Source organism: Bufo gargarizans, chromosome 6 (assembly GCF_014858855.1).
Source record: "Bufo gargarizans isolate SCDJY-AF-19 chromosome 6, ASM1485885v1, whole genome shotgun sequence".
NCBI lineage: Eukaryota > Metazoa > Chordata > Amphibia > Anura > Bufonidae > Bufo > Bufo gargarizans.
Genome location: NC_058085.1, coordinates 189891621 through 189909152, shown reverse-complemented (window position 1 = coordinate 189909152; position 17532 = coordinate 189891621). Strand labels below are relative to the sequence as shown.

The 17532-nt window shown below is 43.1% G+C and overlaps 1 protein-coding gene across 1 annotated transcript in view; it reads left to right on the top strand.

Annotated features, from left to right (window-relative positions):
• Positions 1–17532, top strand: part of LRIT1 (leucine rich repeat, Ig-like and transmembrane domains 1) — a 64693-nt gene that overhangs the window by 24399 nt on the left and 22762 nt on the right. Inside the window, exon 2 of the mRNA XM_044298192.1 lies at positions 8066–8532. Coding sequence (XP_044154127.1) covers positions 8066–8532 — 467 coding nt within the window. The remainder of the gene's footprint in view (positions 1–8065; positions 8533–17532) is intronic.

Genomic DNA, 17532 nt, shown 5'->3' with positions numbered 1-17532 from the left:
GTCCCCCACCTCTTCCTGAACCTCCTCCTTGTGGCAGTCCAAACACTGACTGTTCTCACATACAGTAAGTCATAGCACATAGGGTTTTTGTCACGGCCTATAGTGTATGTAATGACACTGTTGCCACGCTCGCTGTTGCCGGTGGCAACATGTTGCTGTTTTGGCATGTTGTGGCAGTGTCACGGGTTTTGCTGTGTGCACCGTGACTTGCTGGCCACGCATGCTGTTGTCTGCAGCCTTTTTGCCTGTGTGTGCAATACCCCTTTAACACCTTAAGGACCCGGCTCATTTTCACCTTTTCACCTTAAGGACCAGGCAATTTTTTGCAAATCTGACCAGTGTCACTTTAAGTGGTGATAACTTTAAAACGCTTTAACTTATCCAGGCCATTCTGAGATTGTTTTTTCAGCACATAATGTACTTCATGACACTGGAAAAATGAAGTAAAGAAAATAAATTTCTATTTATAAAAAAATACCAAATTTACCAAACATTTGTAAATTTCCAAGTTTCAATTTCTCTACTTCAATAATACATAGTAATTCCTCCAAACATATTTTTTACTTTACATTCCCCATATGTCTACTTCATGTTTGCATCATTTTGGGAATGATATTTTATTTTTTGGGGATGTTACAAGGCTTAGAAGTTTGGAAGCAAATCTTGAAATAGTTCTGAACTTTTCAAAAACCCAATTTTTAGGGACCAGTTCAGGTCTGAAGTCACTTTGTGAGGCTTATATAATAGAAACCACCCAAAAGTGACTCCATCTAAGAAACTACACCCCTCAAGGTATTCAAAACTGATTTTACAAACGTTATTAACCCTTTAGGTGTTCGACAAGAGTTATTGGCAAATAGAGATGACATTTCAGAATTTCAATTTTTGGGCAAATTTTCAATTTTACTATTTTTTTTCCAGTTACAAAGCAAGGGTTAACAGCCAAACAAAACTCATTATTTATGGCCCTGATTCTGTAGTTTACAGAAACACTCCATATGTGGTCGTAAACCACTGTACGGGCACACGGTAGGACACAGAAGGAAAGGAATGCCATACGGTTTTGGAAAGGCAGATTTTGCTAGACAGTTTTTTTTGGACACCATGTCCCATTTGAAGCCCCCCTGATGCACCCCTAGAGTAGAAACTCCATAAAAGTGACTCCATCTAAGAAACTACACCCCTCAAGGTATTCAAAACTGATTTTACAAACATCATTAACTCTTTAGGTGTTCCACAAGAGTTATTGGCAAATAGAGATGAAATTTCAGAATTTCTATTTTTGGGCAAATTTTCCATTTTACTATTTTTTTCCAGTTACAAAGCAAGGGTTAACAGCCAAACAAAACTTATTATTTATGGCCCTGATTCTGTAGTTTACAGAAACACTCCATATGTGGTCGTAAACCACTGTACGGGCACACGGTGGGACACAGAAGGAAAGGAATACCATACGGTTTTGGAAAGGCAGATTTTGCTAGACAGTTTTTTTGGGACACCAAGTCCCATTTGAAGCCCCCCTGATGCACCCCTAGAGTAGAAACTCCATAAAAGTGACTCCATCTAAGAAACGACACCCCTCAAGGTATTCAAAACTGATTTTACAAACGTCATTAACCCTTTAGGTGTTCCACAAGAGTTATTGGCAAATAGAGATGAAATTTCAGAATTTCTATTTTTGGCCAAATTTTCCATTTTACTATTTTTTTCCAGTTACAAAGCAAGGGTTAACAGCCAAACAAAACTCATAATTTATGGCCCTGATTCTGTAGTTTACAGAAACACCCCATATGAGGTTGTAAACCGCTGTACGGGCACACGGCAGGGCGCAGAAGGAAAGGAATGCCATACGGTTTTTGGAAGGCAGATTTTGCTAGACAGTTTTGTTGGACACCATGTCCCATTTGAAGCCCCACTGATGCACCCCTAGAGTAAAAACTCCAAAACAGTGACCCCATTTTAGAAACTACGGGATAGGGTGGAAGTTTTGTTGGTACTAGTTTAGGGTACATATGATTTTTGGTTGCTCTATATTACACTTTTTGTGAGGCAAGGTAACAAGAAATAGCTGTTTTGGCACCATTTTTTTTATTTACAACATTCATCTGGCAGGTTAGATCATGTGGTATTTTTATAGAGCAGGTTTTTTTATTCATGTAAGTTTTACCCAATGATTTCATTTTTAAAACCAAAAAATATGTTTTAGTGTCTCCATAGTCTGAGAGCCATAGTTTTTTCAGTTTTTGGGCAAATATCTAAAGTAGGGTCTCATTTTTTGTGGAATGAGATGACGGCTTTATTGGCACTATTTTGGGGTGCATATGACTTTTCGATCGCTTGCTATTACACTTTTTGTGACATAAGATGCCCAAAAATTTATTTTTTTACACTTTTTTTTTTACGGTGTTCATCTGAGGGGTTAGCTCATGTGATATTATTATAGAGCTGGTCGATACGGACGCGGCGACACCTAATATGTATACTTTTTTAATTTATTTTTTATTTATTTAAGTTATACACAATAATATCAGTTTTGAAACAAAAAAAAATCATGTTATAGTGTCCCCATAGTTTTTTTATTATTTGGCCCATTGTCTCATGTAGGGGTTCATGTTTTGCGTGATGAAGTGACGGTTTGATTGGTAATATTTCGGCGTACATGCGACTCTTTTGATCACTTTTATTACCTTTTTTGGGAAGTAAGGTGGTTCAAAATGTCAATTTCCTGATAGTTTTTATTTTTTTATTTTTATAGCATTCACCGTGCGGGAAAATTAACATGACCGTTTTATAGATCAGGTTGTCACTTTTTTTTTACATTTTTTGGACCCAGACCCACTTGGTTCTTGAAGATCTGATGTCTTTATAATACAGTACAGTACAATATATATTGTACTGTATTTTACTTACACTGAACAGATCTATGCTTTTAGCATAGATCTGTTCAGCACCATGGACAGCAGGGCGCCTAAGAAGGCGTCCTGTTGCCATGGGAACCTTCCCCGTCTGCCACAACTGAGCAGACGGGGAAGGGGAAGGAGGGGAGCTCCCTCCCTCTGTCCCCCCATCCATCTGGGGGCTGCAAAGGCACAGCAGCCTTCCGATGGCAGAGGAAGGGAGCTCCCTGACTTAACCCTTTCCATACCGCGGTCCGTACGGACCGCGGTATGGAAAGGGTGAAACGGATAAAGATGCGCTGCGCTGACACTCTGGTATACCACTGACCCACCAATGAAAATTCAGCGGGACCCGCAACTGCCGCACCGCCCACAAACCGCCCCCCTGCACCCCACCACATAAATTAATTCAGGGGTGCAGGGGAGGTTAAAAAAATTAGATTTGGGCCATTTTTAGGTTTCTGATCCCTGCGGTCAAGGACCGCAGGGATCAGAAACTACATAAAGCGCTGCAAACCGCAGGTCTGAATTGACCTGCGGTTTGCAGCGATCGCTGATATGGGGGGTCACAGGACCCCCCTCGGCATTGAGCCTGGGTGCCTGGCTGTGTGTAACAGCCGGCACTCAGCGCTGTCACCATGTCTGCAGACATGGTGACAGTTTAACTGCCAGGATGAGTATACTCGTCCTGGAGCGCTAAGTGCCGTTGCTCCAGGACGAGTATACTCGTCCAAGGTCCTGAAGGGGTTAAGTAGTGTCTCCCTGCTGTGTGGTGTGTGTAGGGTTAATACTCTGGCTGGAGCAAGGTGGTGAGTTGGGTCTGGTCTCAGGTCTCCTTATATACTCTTGCTTGGAGACTGAGATCACTTTTGGTTTGTCTGCCTTGCATGTGAGATGCTTGATCTGTACTTGGATGAGATCTGAGGGCCATCCAAGTTTGACATCAAGTTTATTAGCGATGTCTCCACATTCTATCCTCCATGTTCCCCTGTGTGGATGTTTGGTGTGGGTTTATGTTCAGGGTTTGGTGTCTCGTCTTGTTGTTGTTACATGTCTGGTAGTTGGCGTTTTATGTCCAGCATGTATGCAAGTCGTACCCTGTTAGTTGTGCCTCCGGAAGGGGGCTCCATGGTTTTCCGGAGGGGTGAACCAGAAGCCAAGTCTGGGTGCTGTTACTGGAATGCTGGTTCCTGTGTGTCAGTACGTACTGCATCTGCTTGGTGTTTGGATTGCAGTACGTTTGTATGGGTTCCAGTTTACCTTAGTGTGGTGTTTATCTGTCATTCCACTTGGCTTCCTTTCCCTTCTGCTAGGCCATTTGAGACTCCTGTTCATCTGTGTCTGGGAAGAACAGGTCTAATTAAAAGTGCAAACTAACTCTTCTAGAACAAGTGTTAAAACTCTCAGGAATGGAATCAGGGGCATATGCTGATTACATTGAACCATATGTATATGTATTAACATTACATATTGCAACTAATTGGTGGGATGATCCCATCTCTGAATAACAAATTATACAATGAGCACCCTGCCTCGATTCCTGCCTAAAAAACTAACTCCTGCGTCCCTACATTTTTCACCGAGCCTGTCGGCGTCTTCAGGGGAAACTATACAGACCTGTATAGTTTCCCCTGAAGACGCCGACAGGCTCGGCGAAACATGTAGGGACGCAGGAGTAAATTTTTTAGGCAGGAATCAAGGCTCATTGTATAATTTGTTATTCAGAGATGGGATCATCCCACCAATTAGTTGCAATATGTAACGTTAATACATATACATATGGTTCAATGTAATCAGCATATGCCCCTGATTCCATTCCTGAGAGTTTTAACACTTGCTCTATAAGAGTATAAGTTTTAAATCTAGTTAGTGAGGCTACAAAGGTACGCTGAGGTCCAAGTGACCATGTAAATTTGAATAAATTAATTGAATAGTGTAGTAACCTCCTGAGGGATCTCCCAGTTTGTTATTTTCAAGTGGGAAGAACAGGTCGTCTCTCCCCTACTCCTATGTGAGGGATTATCAGGGCGACTCAGTGCCAAAGATATCCTGGGTTTGAGCCGTCCTACCATCCAGGTCCGCTCATACGGTGAGGAGTTAGGGTGAGGATTAGGGACGCTGTAGGAGGTGACCTGCTCCTGATCCTGGCATCCTGGCCTAGCTGCTTTCCTATTATACCTTACATTGTACGGTGGGGGGTTTCCCCCACTCCCCACTGTGACAGTTTTGTTGCCTCTTCTTAAATACAAAGAAGGTGCCCCCACTAGGAGTGGGCAGGGAAGACAGAGATGATGCAACTGAAGCTTCTTTGGAGTTGCAAACAGTAGCAGGACGAATGCTGTGACCCCCCTTCTCAGCATTTCCATGGCCAGGTGTGTTATTCCCTCATTATCCCAATTACAATGAGCAGATAAAAGGTCCAGAGTTTATTTCAAGTGTGCTATTTGCATTTGGAATCTGTTGCTGTCAACTCTCAAGATGAGATCCATAGAGCTGTCACTATCAGTGAAGCAAGCCACCATTAGGCTGAAAAAAACAAAACAAACCCATCAGAGAGATAGCAAAAACATTAGACGTGGCCAAAACAACTGTTTGGAACATTCTTAAAAAGAAGGAATGCATCGGTGAGCTCAGCAACACCAAAAGACCACAAAAAACAACTGTGGTGGATGACCGAAGAATTCTTTCCCTGGTGAAGAAAACACCCTTCGCAACAGTTGACAGTATGTGTGTCAAAGTCAACAATCAAGAGAAAACTTCACCAGAGTGAATACAGAGGGTTCACCACAAGATGTAAACCATTGGTGAGCCTCAAAAACAGGAAGGCCAGATTAGAGTTTGCCAAACGACATCTAAATAAGTCTTCACAGTTCTAGAACAATATCATATGGATAGATGAGACGAAGATCAACTTGTACCAGAGTGATGGGAAGAGAAGAGTATGGAGAAGGAAAGGAACTGCTCATGATCCTAAGCATACCACCTCATCAGTGAATCATGGTGGTGGTAGTGTCATGGCGTGAGCATATATGGCTGCCAGTGGAACTGGTTCTCTTGTATTTATTGATGATGTGACTACTGACAAAAGGAGCAGGATGAATTCTGAAGTGTTTCAGGCAATATTATCTGCTCATATTAAGCCAAATGCTTCAGAACTTATTGGACGGCGCTTCACAGTGCAGATGGACAATGACCCAAAGCATACTGCAAAAGCAACCAAAGAGTTTTTTAGGGGAAAGAAGTGGAATGTTATGTAATGGCCAAGTCAATCACCTGACCTGAATCCGATTGAGCATGCATTTCACTTGCTGAAGTCCCTTAACAAGTGGGAGGCACATATGCAAACTGTTGTAATTCCAACACTGTTCACCTGATTTGGATGTAAATACCCTCAAATTAAAGCTGACAGTCTGCAGTTAAAGCACATCTAATTTGTTTCATGTCAAATCCATTGTGGTGGTGTATAGAGCCAAAAATCTTAGAATTGTGTTGATGTCCCAATATTTATGGACTTGACTGTATATTAACTGAAAATTCTCATGCCCGTAATTATTGATTCCCCAAAGTAATCTCATTAGGAATTGTACACAGTCAAGTCACATTACTATGACCACTTCCTACTTTTCATGCCGGCATCATGAAGCAAGTGGGCTGGATTGGTGGTTATATAAGGTGAACTATAGGCTATCTGCACACATATCCCTCATTGCTGTTATAAGTAAAAGGGATGATTATTGGCTTTCAGGCCAAAGGTGGCAGTATTTCTAAAACAGCGCAGTTTGTGAACTGTTAACATGCTGCTGAGTTGAAAGTCTATTGTGAGTGGACAAATGGCACCACTGCAAATAAGCGATGTGGAAACTGCAGAGCACCATATGCAAGTCAATCAAATCAAGTCAATATATACATCTATTCTATGATCTTTTTATATTCAGGTTAAGCACTATTACAGTGGAACATCCACTATTTCTAGGGAAAAGAGGACCTTTAAGATTACCGCAATTTTCTTTTTCTAAGGCTACTTTCACACTAGCGTTTCTATTTTCTGATATTGAGATCTGTCATAGGGTCTCAATACCGGGAAAAAACGCTTCCCCATTGACAATGAATAGGGACAAAACCTAACTGAACAGAACGGAATGCTCCAAAATGCATTCCGTTCTGTTTGAATGCGTTTCCCATACCGGAGATCAAATCTCAGTAAGCTGCCGTTTTCTTTCCATCATGGGATGCGGAGCAAGATGGATCCGTCATCACCCACAATGCAAGTCAATAAAGACGAATCCATTTAACTCTGACACTGACACAATAGAAAATGGATCCTTCCCCCATTGACTTTCAATCGAGTTCATGACGGATCCGTATTGGCTATGTTAAAGATAATATAACCGGATCCGTTCATAATAATCCGTTGTATTATCAGTAATGGAAGAATTTTTGCTGAACCCTGCTGGATCCAGCAAAAACTCTAGTGTGAAAGTAGCCTAATGTGAATCTCTTTGCCACTGTGTTTTCCATTTCATAAAAATAATGTAAGATTTTTATTTTTAACTGTGTCTGGAGATTGCTTTAGTTCAGTAACTGATAACCCGGATTTAGCTGGACAAGTGGACATACTCATAAAGAAAAGTTTAGAACCTGTGAATTTTATATATCTACTATTGTGCGTATGTGCCTAAGCCTTCAGATGAACTGCCGACAGCAGACGGAGGTGGAATAAGGATAAGGCTTGTTGGTATTAAGCCTGTTCATTTGAGCTACACAAAGAGATCTGGCAGATCCTTATTCCCCTCTCCCCAAGGTAAGCATGTGTGTTTATGGAGCAGTTGGGAGGAACATCTCAAGTGTATAGACAGTTTAATTCTGAATTTTTTCCCCCCTTATTCAGAATTTTTTATTTTTTTGCAAGGATAGTTGCAAAGTAAAACTGGATTTGTTTCTGCTTTCTTCTAGATTAAATCTCTATAATAGTAGTTAATTATATAGAAATGTTTTAAAATCCTGTAATTCCACTTCTAATGTGTGTTCCTCAAAGGGAGATCAGCTTTCAAACCATACTTTCTAGCCTATTCTATAACCTAATTAATAGCACTACAATTTCTGGTATATCTCATCTGATTTATTGTCTTTTTTGCACTGATCATCTATTCCAATTTTTCACTATACAGGGAAGTACTTTGTAATGACCCTGAGATGACGTTAACGCCAGTGAACATTCCTACAGACACTTTTAAACTACGTATAGAAAAGACATCTATCCGGCGTGTTCAAGGAGAATCTTTCCACTTACTCACTAACCTTGAGTTTCTCTGGATGCCATATAACTCAGTGGTGAGCTTGAGTGTGATCACATTAAGAGGCCTCCGTAAACTTCAAGAACTTAGATTGGATGGAAATGACCTCAAAATTTTTCCTTGGGAATCTCTTATGAGCACACCTCGCCTAAGGCTTCTTGACTTGCACAATAATGAGCTGTCCTCGATACCCAAAGATGCAGCTCGCTACATGAAAAACATAACCTATCTGGATTTGTCCAGCAATAAACTCCTGACGCTTCCTCAAGAACTCATTGCCTCCTGGCTTAATCTCCATTCTGCATCATATTTTTCAAATGATCATTCCTTTCTAATCCTTGGTAAGTAATACCAATAAAATAATAAAGTCTAAGAGAAAACTATAACTATAAACATGTTTTATTTTCCTTTGAATGTATCCTATACACGTTAATAGCTTACTTCTATTTTAGTGCTTGAAATTACAGAAACAAAGCCTGAGGCTACAGTGGTGATCACTGGGAAACATCCTGTTCTGATATCTGTAAAGTAAGGTGGCTATATGCATAAGATAATCAGACAAATTCTCCTTTGACCAGTCTACTTACTCTATCACTAACCAAGCTGAATGTGCTTTTTTATTTTAATGAAGAGAATGGAATATCATGCTGCTAGACCACTCTTGCAGTGACCTATCTCCTGTAGGATCAAAGTATTGGCCATGATGACATTTTATTTAATAGAGAATAGTGTAACTAGAAAATGTATAAATCATTTCAGTTAAGAAATTTGCCTACATCCACCTGAAAAAAAAAAAAAAAAACTGTAAAGTCAGGGCCACAAGGTGTCAATTTCACCTAATTTGAAGTCCACTGCCTGATGTCAGGCAAGATTCGTCCCTAGTAACAGGGACACAGGAAATGGCTGAGAAGAAGTTGGGCTGTGTCAGAGCTAGCTGAGATCATGAGCCTACCCATAAGAGAACTGTTTCTGCACAGCTTTTGAAAGTTATAGGGGCCTCCTGTGTGTCTGTAAGTGTTATTTACCCCTTCTCTGTTCTGTGTGCCCCGGAGATGAAAACAAACGTATTGGGAAGTAAGTGAAAGGGTGTCACAGCAGTACAGTACTGGTAGATTCCACATGAATTGGCTTGTGAGAGAAATGCATCTAGCTGTGCAGCAAAAACAGGAAATAATATGGCTGAAAAAGACTTTAGGGAAGCCCAAAAAAAAAACTTTTCCTCATAGTTATTATGCAAACTTTTTTTGAAAATTGAAGTTCACTTTAATTTTGGCCAAATAGGTAATCATTATCATGTCTGTGGTTCTCAAAGAAATTTGTTCCAGCAGACAGATATCTGCTCTATTTGGCCTAGTTCACACTTCAGTGATTTGGTAAGGGATTTGCATCAGTGATTGTGAGCCAAAACCAAAAGTGGAGCCTACAGAGCAATAAGATATAATGGAAAGATTTGCAACTGTTCTGTGTTTTTGAACCACACCAGGTTTTGTCTCACAACGACTGATTGAAATCACTAACTAAATCACCGTGAACTGTGAAGTGTTAGCTAACCCTTTGTCAGAACACTTATTCGTACTTTTAAATTTGTCTTGGCTGCTGCTGTAAATTCTACTATTTTGGCATCTAAATGGTAGCAGACAAGTAAATATTGTTACACTAATACAATATTGGTGGTGGAAGGGAGGTATATTTCTCCAAGATTCCTCTCCTATGTGAAGTAGCAGGTGAAAGACTCTCACCTGTGAGGTAATGAATGAATCAGCACTGAGGGTGGGGATATAACAGATCCAGGAGATCAGTCAGTCTCTCTCTGCCTGGAGACACAGAAAGTCTGTCTGTGTGAGCCAAACGTGAGTACCAGGTTGCTGAAAGCCTTGTTTTTGTGAGCTGAGAAGGAGAAGCCCTCCAGCAGGTAGACAGGGATGGCTTATGCATAGTAAGTGCCAGACAGGATAGGTTTTCTTTTTCTGTTTTATTTTATTTTTATTTGCAACCTTATGAATAAACCTGTCTACAAGTCAGACTAAAACTTATTCCTCAGCATTTGGTATGAATCAGACCCCATCAAAGGCGATCACGAGCGTAATCCCTCACAAGTGGTAGAGGATGCGGACAACACATTAAAGGGTCTGAAAATGGATGACATGGTGAAGGCCCTTATACTGTCTGTGGCAGCCCATCAGGAGGCAACCAGAGAACAACAGAGCACAAATGCAGCCCAGCAGGAGGCAATCAGAGAAACACAGTGCACAAATGCAACCCAGCAAGAAGCAAACCGCTCACTGTCTGCACAGCTAACCACCCTGATAGAAGCCCCAAATAAAGACTGACAGGTCTTGCAGTAAGTGGTGCAGCATGTGGCAAGTCTTCCAGTGATACACCCAGGAAAAGAGCAGACAACTATTCATGTGGGTCATTTTTTGCAATAGGTGACAGCAGAGGATGATGTAGAAGCTTACCTAGCTACATTTGAGAGGACAGCAGTTGGCGAAGCATAGCCAAAAGCACGGTGGGCAGGACTGCTTGCCCCATTTCTTGCAGGTGAAGCGCAAAATGATTTTTTTGATCTGGAACCTGAGGCTGCCAAGGATTTTGATAAACTTAAGTCAGAGATTTTGGCTCGATTAGGTGTTATCTTAGGCTACTTTCACAATTGCATTCAGAGCGGATCCGTCTGGTGTCTGCACAGACGGATCCGCTCCTATAATGCAGACGATAGGATCCGTTCAGAACGGTTCCGTCTGCATTATAGTTTAGAAAAAATTCTCTAAGTGTGAAAGTTGCTCAGACGGATCCGTCCAGACTTTACATTGAAAATCAATGGGGGACGGATCCGTTTGAAATTGAGCCATATTGTGTCAACTTCAAACGGATCCGTTTGCCCCCACACGGCCAGGCGGACACCCGAATGCTGCAAGCGGAGCAGAGGACGAACGGTGCCAGACTGATGCATTCTGAGCGGATCTGCATCCACTCAGAATGCATTAGGGCTGTACGTATCCGTTCGGGGCCGCTTTTGAGAGCCTTCAAACGGAACTCACAAGCGGAGCCCCGAACGCTAGTGTGAAAGTAGCCTTAGCAGTCAGAGCCCAGAAAGTACATCATTGGACATATACTAACATAGTAACATAGTACATAAGAGTGGATAAACCACCACGTTCTCAAATGTTCGATCTCACCCATTTGACCAGGAAATGGCTACAACCAGAGATGTTATCAGTAGTGATCAGTGAATTTTGGAAAAATTCTATTTGTCCGGTTCACAGTATTTTTTGAAAAAATACGCTTTGATCCGAATTTATTTCCGTCGAATCGCTTTAAAAACTGCTTTTTCCTGTCCGCAGAGAGCCTTTATAGTGGTGTATAACACTGTGCCTTGCAGTAACACGCATAGGGAGTCTGCTCTGGTAGTGAAACAATACTGTGAGTCAGTATGACATGCAGATGACAGGTGTCGCTCTTAGAGTCACTGCACACTTCACTTATTTGGGCAGTCATGGAGCCAAAACTGACCAAATATCTCAAGTGTGAACTCAGCCATACAGGTCGATGTTAGCGCCAAGAAGAAACGCACTCCTTTTACACTGTCGTCAGCTGATTCCACATAGATGTCTACAGAACCTGTTCTATAAAACACAAGTAGATCCCCCTGACAAAGTGAAGAGGGTGTCAGCAGTAAGTTTATGTTGACATTACTGATTATTTTTCCCTTCCTCTGATCCGTCAAAACAATAACCCCAGAAAAACTGATCCTATCTGTTGAGCATCCGCCTTCACTTAGTCAGCATTTGGTCAGTAATCAATCAGTATTGCTAAAGCCCCCCAGAAAAAAGGAGTTGATCTAAAACAGAGATGAATGGAATGTTTGCATGTCTTCTGTGTTTTGTACCCACTCCTGCTTTTGGCTACCAAATCTCAAGGCAATTCTGATGGGACCATACAGGCCTTACGCCTGCTACATAGACAGGATCCCTTGTGAGTCTCATTTTTCCTTCCTTCTGAAAGATCAGAAGAAAGGTCAAATAAATGTACGAGTGGCTTAAGTGCATGCAAAGTTCCCTGGCCATTTGTAGGATGTCTTGCAGATGGGTGGAAGACTTCAGAAACCGCTTGACAACTAGATTGAACACGTGTGACATGGAGGGTGCATGACTCACTCCTCTTTGATTCAGCACCAACCATGTTCTTCCCATTGTCGGTCACCATGGTTCCGAGTTTTCGCATAGAAAGCCAGGATTTGATTTCTTGATGAAGGACACGGAGCAGTTCCTCCCCTTTGCAGCTCCATTGGCCCAAGCAAATGAGGTTCAGAACACCGCCGACAACACTGTACCCTGCACATGTAGTATGCTGGAGGGGGACTGTGAATTGTCCCTGCAGTGGAGGCTGAGGACATGAGGACATGGTGGAGGATAAGGATGCAGAGGTGGACATTGTCGCAGGACCAACGATGTGTGAACGTGGAAACGAGGTCACCTGGCCAAGTTGCTTGTGTGGCTGTGTAGGAACCACATTCAACCAGTAGGCCGTAAAGGACATGTATTGTCCCTGACCGTAGTTACAGCTCCACACGCTGGCGCTGCCGTGCACTTTGGCAGACACCGACTGGCTCAAGGACTGGCCCACCTTTATGTTCTTCATATGTGTGCAGGGCTGGTACTGCCTTTTTGGCAAAGAAATGACAGCTTGGGACTCTCCACCTCAGCACAGCACAAGGCATCAGTTCTCTGAAAGATGCAGAGTCCACCACTTGGAAAGGGAGGGACTGCAGCACCTGCAACTTGGACAGGAGCACTTTCAGCTTTTGCGCTGTTGGATGAGTGCACACATACTTTTGTCTATTGGCAATCGCTTTGGTGATCCATTGCTGATGGAATGAGTGACGAGGAGTACGAGGACGAGGAGCAGGAGCATCAGGACCAGTACATGATGGGAAGGACAGACAGCTCCCTTCAGCTAAGGTAGTGGAGCCTTGACTGCCTGAAATCGGCTGCGTTGATACAGTAGTTGCTGCAGCAGGCTGGACCACCACATCGGAGCCACAGTTCGCCAAGGCCACTTGATGGTGACGCTGCATATGTTGAAGCAGGGCCGTGGTGTCAACATTGGCACCCGGGCTACTCTTCACCTTCTGCCCACAGATTCTACATATGGCCATGTTCACCTCCTCCGGTGGCTTAACCAAAAACTTCCACACCGCTAATTAGGTATTTTACCCCAAACACTACGTAGTGACTGACTGCTACTGCCGCTGCCTCTGCCAAATGGTCCAACTCTACTTCCTGGGCAGGTCAGCTCCTGCAAAGCGGGTGGTCTACCATGAGAACGTTTGCCTACCGACCTCACTCTACTGACTCCCGGCCACGCTAGCAACTTGCTCGCTCCACCGTTGCCTCACGGGAAAGCTGCCACCCTCTTCTCCCAATGATAGTAATATAGTAACATATCCTGCCTGCCACCAAAATAAAAAGGTCACACACTCTAATATTTTGATGGACCACCTTTAGCTTTTATTACGGCACGCATTCGCTGTGGCATTGTTTTGATAGGCTTCTGCAATGTCACAAGATTTATTTCCATCCAGTGTTGCATACATTTTTCACCAAGATCTTGCATTGATGATGGTAGAGTCTGAATGCTGAACCAAGCCTTCGCTAGCACATCCCAAAGATTCTCAATGGGGCTAAGGTCTGGCCTCTGTGGTGGCTAATCCATGTGTGAAAATGATGTCTCATGGTCCCCGAACAACTCTTTCACAATTTGAGCCCGATGAATCCTGGCATTGTCATCTTGGAATATGCCCGTGCCATCAGGGAAGAAAAAATCCATTGATGGAATAACCTGGTCATTCAGTATGTTCAGGTAGTAAGCTGACCTCATTCTTGGAGCACATACTGTTGCTGAACCTAGACCTGACCAACTCCAGCAACCCCAGATCATAGCACTGCCCCCGCAGGCTTGTACAGTAGGCACTAGGCATTACAGGTGCATCACTTCATCTGCCTCTCTTCTTACCCTGATGCGCCTATCACTCTGGAACAGGGTAAATTCTGACTCATCAGACCAAATGACCTTCTTTAATTGCTCCAGAGTCCAATCTTTATGCTCCCTAGCAAATCAAAGCCTTGTTTCTGCTTTTCCTCACTGATTACTGGTTTTCTTACGACTACACAGCTGTTCAGTACCAATTTCTTGAGTTCCCTTCGCATTGTGCGTGTGGAAATGCTCTTACTTTCACTATTAAACATAGCCCTGAGCTCTAATGTTGTTTTTCTTCGATTTGATTTCACCAAACGTTTAAGTGATCACCGATCACGATCATTCAGGATTTTTTTCCCGCCACATTGCTTACTCGAATACGATGGGTCCCCACTAGGGATGAGCGAACTCGAACTGTATAGTTCGGGTTCGTACCGAATTTTGGGGTGTCCGTGACACGGACCCGAACCCGGACATTTTCGTAAAAGTCCGGGTTCGGGTTCGGTGTTCGTCGCTTTCTTGGCGCTTTTGTGACGCTTTCTTGGCGCTTTTTGAAAGGCTGCAAAGCAGCCAATCAACAAGCGTCATACTACTTGCCCCAAGAGGCCATCACAGCCATGCCTACTATTGGCATGGCTGTGATTGGCCAGAGCACCATGTGACCCAGCCTCTATTTAAGCTGGAGTCACATAGCGCCGCCCGTCACTCTGCTCTGATTAGCGTAGGGAGAGGTTGCGGCTGCGACAGTAGGGCGAGATTAGGCAGATTAACTCCTCCAAAGGACTTGATTAACTGATCGATCTGCAGCTGTGGATCATTGAGCTGCTGATCCTCAATTGCTCACTGTTTTTAGGCTGCCCAGACCGTTTGTCAGTCACATTTTTCTGGGGTGATCGGCGGCCATTTTGTGTCTTGTGGTGCGCCAGCACAAGCTGCGACCAAGTGCATTTAACCCTCAATGGTGTGGTTGTTTTTTGGCTAAAGCCTACATCAGGGTGAAGCTGTCACACCAAGTGCATTTAACCAGCAATAGTCTGTTCATTTTTTGGCCATATACAAAATCAGGGGCAAGCTGCGCCTGTCACCAAGTGCATTTAACCCTCAATGGTGTGGTTGTTTTTTGGCTAAAGCCTACATCAGGGTGAAGCTGTCACACCAAGTGCATTTAACCAGCAATAGTCTGTTCATTTTTTGGCCATATACAAAATCAGGGGCAAGCTGCGCCTGTCACCAAGTGCATTTAACCCTCAATGGTGTGGTTGTTTTCTGGCTAAAGCCTACATCAGGGTGAAGCTGTCACACCAAGTGCATTTAACCAGCAATAGTCTGTTTATTTTTTGGCCATATACTACATCAGGGGCAAGCTGCGCCCGTCACCAAGTGCATTTAACCCTCAGTAGTGTGGTTGGTCAAGCTGTGACACCAAGTGCATTTAACCAGCAATAGTCTGTTCATTTTTTGGCCATATACAAAATCAGGGGCAAGCTGCGCCTGTCACCAAGTGCATTTAACCCTCAATGGTGTGGTTGTTTTCTGGCTAAAGCCTACATCAGGGTGAAGCTGTCACACCAAGTGCATTTAACCAGCAATAGTCTGTTTATTTTTTGGCCATATACTACATCAGGGGCAAGCTGCGCCCGTCACCAAGTGCATTTAACCCTCAGTAGTGTGGTTGGTCAAGCTGTGACACCAAGTGCATTTAACCAGCAATAGTCTGTTCATTTTTTGGCCATATACAAAATCAGGGGCAAGCTGCGCCTGTCACCAAGTGCATTTAACCCTCAATGGTGTGGTTGTTTTCTGGCTAAAGCCTACATCAGGGTGAAGCTGTCACACCAAGTGCATTTAACCAGCAATAGTCTGTTTATTTTTTGGCCATATACTACATCAGGGGCAAGCTGCGCCCGTCACCAAGTGCATTTAACCCTCAGTAGTGTGGTTGGTCAAGCTGTGACACCAAGTGCATTTAACCAGCAATAGTCTGTTCATTTTTTGGCCATATACAAAATCAGGGGCAAGCTGCGCCTGTCACCAAGTGCATTTAACCCTCAATGGTGTGGTTGTTTTCTGGCTAAAGCCTACATCAGGGTGAAGCTGTCACACCAAGTGCATTTAACCAGCAATAGTCTGTTTATTTTTTGGCCATATACTACATCAGGGGCAAGCTGCGCCCGTCACCAAGTGCATTTAACCCTCAGTAGTGTGGTTGGTCAAGCTGTGACACCAAGTGCATTTAACCAGCAATAGTCTGTTCATTTTTTGGCCATATACAAAATCAGGGGCAAGCTGCGCCTGTCACCAAGTGCATTTAACCCTCAATGGTGTGGTTGTTTTCTGGCTAAAGCCTACATCAGGGTGAAGCTGTCACACCAAGTGCATTTAACCAGCAATAGTCTGTTTATTTTTTGGCCATATACTACATCAGGGGCAAGCTGCGCCCGTCACCAAGTGCATTTAACCCTCAGTAGTGTGGTTGGTCAAGCTGTGACACCAAGTGCATTTAACCAGCAATAGTCTGTTCATTTTTTGGCCATATACTACATCAGGGGCAAGCTGCGCCCGTCACCAAGTGCATTTAACCAGCAATAGTGTGGTTATTTTTTGGCCATATCCCAGTCTAATTCTGTCACTAAATCCATACCGGTCACCCAGCGCCTAAATACTAGGCCTCAAATTTATATCCCGCTAAATCTCTCGTTACCGCTGTCCTGTTGTAGCTGGGAAAGTTATTTAGTGTCCGTCAAAGCACATTTTTTGTTCTGGGTTGAAGTACAATTCCCAATTTAGCAATTTCATAATTTAGTGGTTTCTGCTATATCAGAGCTATTTGAAATCTATCCCTAAAAGGGTATATAATATTCAAGGTGCACATTGGGTCATTCAGAATAACTTCACACACACCCGCTACTGTGTATTTTCAAGTCTAATTCTGTCACTAAACCCATACCTGTCACCCAGCGCCTAAATACTAGGCCTCAAATTTATATCCTGCTAAATCTCTCGTTACCGCTGTCCTGTTGTAGCTGGGAAAGTTATTTAGTGTCCGTCAAAGCACATTTTTTGTTCTGGGTTGAAGTACAATTCCCAATTTAGCAATTTCATAATTTAGTGGTTTCTGCTATATCAGAGCTATTTGAAATCTATCCCTAAAAGGGTATATAATATTCAAGGTGCACATTGGGTCATTCAGAATAACTTCACACACACCCGCTACTGTGTATTTTCAAGTCTAATTCTGTCACTAAACCCATACCTGTCACCCAGCGCCTAAATACTAGGCCTCAAATTTATATCCTGCTAAATCTCTCGTTACCGCTGTCCTGTTGTAGCTGGGAAAGTTATTTAGTGTCCGTCAAAGCACA